Here is a 7,680-nt window from a genome sequence, read left to right on the forward strand (position 1 = left end):
ATGTGTTTTATATTTCTAATTAATTTGTTGTAGATATCTGTTTTGACTTTGGCACAAGAGTCTTTTTCAGTTGATAAGTGTCAAAAAAGCCAAATTAAACCCACTGTGATTCAATGTTGTAAAACAACAAAACATGAAAACTTCCAAGGTGGATGAATACTTTTTATAGGCACTATATGAATTCAAATGGTCAATTCATCATGCATTCCAGGTATTTTAATCTTCTGGATAGGCCACCTATGAGGGATCTTGTCAAACCTCTTACTAAAAGTCATGTAGACAACACCCAGAGCTCTACCTTCATCAATCACCTCCACAAAAAACTCAATCAAGTTAGTAAGACATAACTTGCCCTGCACAAAGCCACATTGACTGTCCAAAAGATCAACTCTGAAAGGAAAGTTACAGGCTATTGATTGCAGTGATTAATAGGGTAATCTGCAGTAGTTTTGTTTGCTGCCAGCAAGTCATCACCAATGCCATCTTAAACTGTGTTGTCTCAGGGCCAGGGAGAGGGCCTGTTCAATAACCTCAGGCAGTCTCAAAGGTAGCTTGCCGATGGGAACACCCACTGGAACGCAGTCTTTTCCAAGACACCCGATATATTGGATTCAGTATCATCGTTAGGTGGGGAATATGTTGTCACCAATACCCAAGTAGCCCCACAAAATACTGGGTCTCCTCTTTAAAGGTGGAAACCTTTGCTCCCAATTTTGGCCTTTTCCAGTATTTCCTATTGTCCAGAATGCCATTGTATTCACAAGAACAACACATCCTGGCTAGGCCCTTGCATCCTGTCAGGATTGATAGACCATCGGCAGGTTATTCCACTGTCTTGAAGCTCAGCAGTTTATCCCCACTCTCATAAATCCTAGTGATCAGGACCCACTGATGGAGAGCCTTAGTCCCCTCCTCCACTATGTTCCACTCTTCTCGAGATTTAAAATCCCAGTCTAACAGGGAGGGATGTTTAACCTTTGCCACGGCCGTTACTCTCTCCCATGAAGACTTCTGCACCCCAACAGTCCCTTGTAAGGCATTGTTTGCCCCAGGGTTTGATGACAACCCATTTCCCAGTGGGATAAGGGCAGCCTTGGTTCCACCTCCCCCTACATTCTATATACTTAACAACCATGCCACTAATAATTCCCCCAGTTTCACTTCTGTAGCAATCCCCCAGCTCCACCAATTCCTTGGAGGAGTAGTCCTTTATCATCACCAAGGTGACCACCATTTCAGGTTCTACAACCACTCTGCCTCTGACTGGATGGCACATTGTCCCAGGATGTGGGTTTGTCCCGGAGTGCTGTGAGGCCTGGAGGCTGAGGGGCCCCTGGAGAGTGAGATTGATCAAACCACATTTCTGTGGACATATTAACCTGAGATTGTAGTGATTTCAAGGGCTGGGAGGGGACAAACAGATGAGGGTGATTTTCCACCCTCTTTTCCTAATCCTCAGGATCAAATCAAATATTCCCATCCCAGGTATCTTACTGTATCTTGTCGACTACATCAAATGTTACATTACAACAAGGTCTTGGGCCCACCTTGGGAAGGCAAAAGGACACAGCTTCCAGTAAGTTTCTATGTCCTATGGAATAGGACAGAATAGCAAGCATTAAAATACTTATCTCGGAATGTGCAGGCCCCTCTCAGTTTCTCACTCTGCCTGATCGTGGGTGGCTTTCATGACCAGCCAGTCAGTACGTCTTTGAAGAACTACCCCCAAGCCTCTAACCGTTCTACCTTTATACTAATTCCACTGACATGGAATGCTGCATTAAGTGGCCCAATACATTAGTACCAGCTCAAACCACCAAAACCAGAACCAATCATCACATCACCACTCTTTATGAATCCCGGCCCTATATTCACCTAACTTTCAGGTTGCCACAGTGTAATGAAAGCTCCTGCAGCCAGTTCTGTTACATTCAATGCCACTGTGGTGAGATACTTAACAAGCACAAAGATTAAATACATTGGCCTGAGCAGTCATCAATCCAGTGGTGCCAAGCACTACCACATCCATTAGGGTTGGAATGTGCCTTTAAAAATCTGTGTGCTGACCACTCCAACTTCTTCCAGCGTTATGTTAATCAATCCTCCGAGGTATACACCGACCTGGAGTTACACTACTGGAGTTTAGGGCAGCAATAAAGGTCTCCCATCTCTGGTGATGTTCAGGGCTTCCTACATCATGTCAGTAGTTTTCACTCAATTTTCACTACTGTCAGTCATGCAAGTCCCAGGTGAAGACTTAGGAATACCATCATGCTCAGATGTAGGAAGATTCTTCATTGCTGTTTCTGTAACAATTTTGTTTTACCAGTGAGGGTTGTTAGCCCCAACCTGAACTCTGAACCCTGGAGGACTGGTGGACCACTCTCAGACTGGCTTCTACCTTTGACCTGTTTGGCATGGGTGACCCTACCAAGAGCCAAAGCATTATGCCTGACTCAAGTCACTGAGGTGTGCAAGCCTCCAAACCATGACAAGATTGTGGTTCTCTTGGAGGATACTGCTAATATTGATTTCCAAAGATATCTGCTCCCTGTGCTTTTTGAACATGTATCTTGAAGGTCTCTTCACACCTTGAACATTTCTCTTCCTCCCTACCTCCAACACTAAGGCCTCCAGTACTCTGTCCAAAACTTCTGGAGACCATTCTCTTCCATATGATGCCACCCTTCAATGTTTCTAAGGTCAGCAATTTGTATGCTACACCTTCTTGCACCTGCTCAGCTATAGCGTATGTGCACCGAAAGAGATGTATATTGTTCTTATACAGGTTGGATTACCTTTAGCTAGTGCTAGACGTTCATCATATTGGCCTCAGTGCAGATTACACTAGTCTCTGTGCTACAAACAATGATAATTAGTAGCAGTACAAAGTTAGATCAGTAGCTGGTGTACATCAAACAGGAGAGGGTTAATCTTATTACTAAAAACAGAAAAGATTGAAACACGCAGCAGGTCAGGTGGTGACTTTGAACAGAAATGTTAAAGCTTTCTTTTCAGGAGATGCTCTGTGATTTGCAGCATTTTCTGTTTTTATTTTAGAATTCCAGCAAGTGTAATGTTTTGATTTTCACTGAGAGTTAATCCTACTTCTTGATTCAAATGAGTGATTTCATGTGCTCTTCCTGCCTAATACCTATAACACTGGCTGGCTGTGGAATGTGGAGACCTGAAGTGATAAAGCTTTCTTCTCACATGAGAAAACTCACTCTACATTATAACAGTTAGATCTATTTATAGAACATTTTGTGCATAAAGATAACCACTATTATTGATAAATGTTGACATTCCCACTAATCTTTTAACATCAAAAGAGATCCAAAATGTGTACAATCCTGCTGGGATTTTTTGTACTGTTTACCCCAGTATTAATTTGTCACGTATATGGTTTGTTCCAGATGGGTCGATACCATGATGGGGGTGGCCCCTTCAACAGCCTCCACCACTTGCCTTGCATGGAAGCTCCAGATAGATATGGCATTATAGCAGAACCAAACTTTTCCATTCCAACGCACCACTACTCCCATTTTCAAAATACAGAGCCTTACAAGTCGAGTTATGATCCCAGCAACAACATGGGAGAGATGACTTCACCACTTCAGAAGGTCTGCAATCCAAGGATCTATATGCCTCGAGGTTCATGTGGCTATGATTTTGCTGTGCCTGGTTACATGGGTTCTAGCACTTATCCAGCTCTTTACAAAGATACTGGTAATATACAGCCTGAGGTTGACTCAGGAAAGATGTGCATGCAGCTTAATGGATCTCAGCAGGGCTCTTTGAATGTTCATGATCGGAACTTAGATGTGCCAAATAAACATCATGGATGGAAGCAAATATTGAAAGGATATGGGAACGACTGTGGACACATCACACCCAATTCCAGTCATTATTACAATGGGGAATACCCTTGCAGATTAGCTGGTTCTGGATCTACTCCTCCAGCTTTACAAACTATCATAACCACAACTACCAAGGTCTCCTATCAAACTTACAAACCTATGAGCAAGTTTGGTGATAACATCTGTGATGCTAAAAATCTTCCAAACTGCAACCATTTGGCAGAAATCATGCCTCCTTCCATATATCCTGAGACAAAATTCCAAGAGGACAATGGTGTGATCAAGTCATCCCTAGTCTATCAACAGGAAGGAACGTCTAAAACAGACCGGTCTGAAGGGCTGGAAAACTACAGATATGGAAGTTGTCCCACAAATTCCTACCCTGATCGATTAGTTCATTCCTTCAGATATGAGACTGGAGAATACTAAACATAATCAAATGTTTGCATTGAGTTGAATATAATTGTTGTTATGGTCTCTGATTGTGGTCCTCATCATTTATACAGAAACTACCCTTTGGATTGATACATAAAAAAATAATATTTCAATCCATTGCAAGAGATCTAAATAGAAAGCTATTTTGCGAAGAAAAAACATTTCAGGATGTATATTGTGTGCATTTCTCTGACATTAAACTTGACCTTTAAGCCTTTTGTATTGAGAATTACGATTTTAGCCCTGTTGTTAACTAAAATGTACTATACATTATCTTTGAAATGCTTCAATGAAAACCTGATGAATTGATCTGTAATTAAATTACAATTTAACCTGAAACCTTTAAAAATAAACCCCAGAAAAGCCTAGAAAAGCAAGGACCAAACTTGAATGGAACTTATTGAACTGAACCATTCCGAAATCTTGAAACGATTCCTTCAGTTCTTGACCAACCAGAGACACTTCAAGTATAAAACTGCAATTCAAACCATTGATGCTTACCTAGCTAAAGATGATAATTATTTCATCTCTTCCATATCAATATCCTTCATAGTCAACACTGTTATCATTATGGAAACTATTGTTAAAAGTACAGTTATATGTTTGATCTAAAATATGGTTAAATAATCTTATTATATTTGTTAAATATGTACAATCCAAGAAGGTCTGGGTATGAATTGATACATTAAGTGCCACAGCATCATGTGTTTTTGTTTAGAAACTCAGAGGAATAAGAAAATACTAATTTGGAACTTGACCAGGTTCCATGAGTGTGTTCTGGCGTTCTACAAGATTGTGTGTGATCTCCCTCTGGGCCATTTTCTTCCAATATCCTCATATCTCTTGATTGCCTCATCCTTTGGAAACTGTTCCAATCAAGTGTACTCAGCAGTTTCAACTCTAATGTGACGTAGCACAAAAGAGCATGGATGTTAGGAGCCAAAGAGCTGAGTCCATTGTGTTTTCCAAGAATCCTGGAATGTTCTAGAGTCCAATTTGTTCTCAGCCTTTAAAGTTGGACCCCTTTGCTCATTGGGGTGACAAGGAATGGAATGCAATTTTTCATCTGTCACCACCCCAAAGATGAACATAATCCAAAACTGAGTGATGGTACTCTGTATTTGTATCAGCAGCCCAGTTGGAGAGGTCTTTCATTTTCTGATCATACTGGAATATTGAACTTCAGACAGCAAATTGGGTTAAGATAGTAAAGCATTGGAAAAACATAAGTTTTTACCTTTCGCTCAATTCTGTATGTCAGAATTTGGACAGAATTGACATCTTTCAAGTCTTTGGGATGCCCCAAGTTCTTTCATACCAATTAAAGCATGTAGAAAATAGATCTCTGATTATTGATGCATCAAAACATTTAGCATTAACATTAGGTCTGGTATCATATTCCCATATTTTCTTTTGTTAGAGAAGTAGTTCCTTTGGCCCATCAAATCTATACTGGGTCAGTTCCATTCCTTGGAACCTTTTCTCTCTCAACTCCACAACCCTCCCCCCTCCCTCCCACCACATCTTCCACTGCCCACCTGTATTAGAGGCAATTTAAACCAGCCAACTAACCAACCAATCTATCAACCAGTACATCTTTGAGATGTGGGAAGAAATAGTCAAGTCACAGGGAGAACATAGAAACTATACACAGTCAGAATTAAACCCAGATTGTTGGAATCGTGCAGAACATTAACTGTCATATGATTGTGCCATCAAGAATAACTAAGTTAGTCAAAATGTCATTTGAAATTGTATGAGGATGATTCATATCCAGAAAGACATTGTAAAAAGGGTCCTGCACCGTTCCTGACAGGACAAAACTACAGACAGTACTTCATGCCTTAAGAGACACTCTTCAAGCAGCCACACAGCAGAGGAGAGGGAGGCTGTCAGGTACAGGGGGAAGTCTGACATAGTTAATGAGGCATATGACAGGAGGTAGGTCCTGTGTATCAGGTGCCCCTGACAAGCATGACTAGCATCAGCTCCAAGTCAGAAGGATGAATCAATGGTAGCAACTGCTAAAGAGTTTGCCCAGACCCTGATGTGCAGGTTCAGGATTTTGATGATACCCCTCCTGAGCTCACACATTATTTCTCAGCACATTTCCCCAAGAAGCACAACCACCTGTTCCCACAGCCAGCCACCCCAGAATTGCTCTTTCAAGTGGTATTAGTAGGTAGACTGTGGATGATCCATCTGCAGCCATAGAGTCATTGCAACATTGCTCTAGTTCACCAAAACACTCGTATAAGATACATAAAGTATCAAGTGTGTAAGTTTACAACTGAATGTTGTAGTATCCTCCGGTGCCACAATGGCACATTGGGCGACAACCCTGCCATTTATTTAGCGTTTTTCTGTTTTATGAGGCTGAGTTGCTAGCTCAACGCTCAACCTAGCACAGAAGGAAATTATCCAAGGAGCCGGCTGAATTTGAACCCAGGATCTCTTGCCTCAAAGTCCTGTCCGTGCAGATGCCAATCTACCACCAGCCAGCATAACCAAATGTTATGGTCTTCTATTAATGTATGATTTGTTGTAGCTGTGTTATGTGTGATTCTCAAGATATTGGTATAGTTAAAATGCATTTTGCTTTAGGATAAGTAGCATAATTAGAACATGGAGTAATATAGCATTGAAGAAGGACCTTCAGCCAAATTCCCCATGCTTTCCAAGATGCTCATCTATGCATTTGCCCACATTTGACCCTTATTTCTCTAAATCTTTCCTATCCACATACCTGTCCAAACATAATTCAAATGTTATAGTACCTGCCTCAAATAATTCTGTAGAGGTAAGTCACACTGGTGTGGCTTCTGCTGGCATTGGTTTATAGCGGTTAGAACAGCATCTTACAGTGTCTACACTCAACAATTGAACATAGAACATAGAGAGTACAGCACAGGTTCAGGCCATTCAGCCCACAGTGTTGTGCCAAATCAGCTAAAAAGCCAGTTCGGCACAACATTGTGGGCTGAATGGCCTGTTCCTGTGCTATAATTTTCTATATTCTATGTTCAATTGTTGAGTGTAGACACTGTAAGATGCTGTTCTAACTGCTATGCTACCATGCTTTTTTTAAGGAGAAAGCATTATTCACTCCCAAGCTTCAGTTAAGGTTTACTTCAAGCATATGGTATGAATAATGTTAGTAAACATCATTAGATGAAGTATGAATTGGTGTTCAGTTCCCATCCCTGTCTGTAAAGAGTTTGTATGTTCTCCCCATGATTGCATTGGTTTCCACCAAGTGTTCCAGTTTTCTCCCACATTCCAAGGGTTAGGGTTAGTGAGATACGGACAGGTTATGTTGGCACTGGAAGCATGGTAACACTTGTGGTTTGCTCTCAGCATCTTCAGGTTGTTTTAGTTTTTAAGG

General features: G+C 41.1%; 1 protein-coding gene across 1 annotated transcript in view; it reads left to right on the top strand.

The window, feature by feature from the left end:
* gcm2 (glial cells missing transcription factor 2) overlaps positions 1-4,289 on the top strand; it is a 30,283-nt gene extending 25,994 nt beyond the window's left edge. The window contains exon 5 of the mRNA XM_059945803.1: positions 3,417-4,289. Within this exon, the coding sequence (XP_059801786.1) occupies positions 3,417-4,289 (873 nt within the window). The remainder of the gene's footprint in view (positions 1-3,416) is intronic.
* Positions 4,290-7,680: the final 3,391 nt, after the last annotated feature.

The sequence above is a fragment of the Hypanus sabinus genome, chromosome 20 (genome assembly GCF_030144855.1).
Source record: "Hypanus sabinus isolate sHypSab1 chromosome 20, sHypSab1.hap1, whole genome shotgun sequence".
NCBI classification, from domain to species: domain Eukaryota; kingdom Metazoa; phylum Chordata; class Chondrichthyes; order Myliobatiformes; family Dasyatidae; genus Hypanus; species Hypanus sabinus.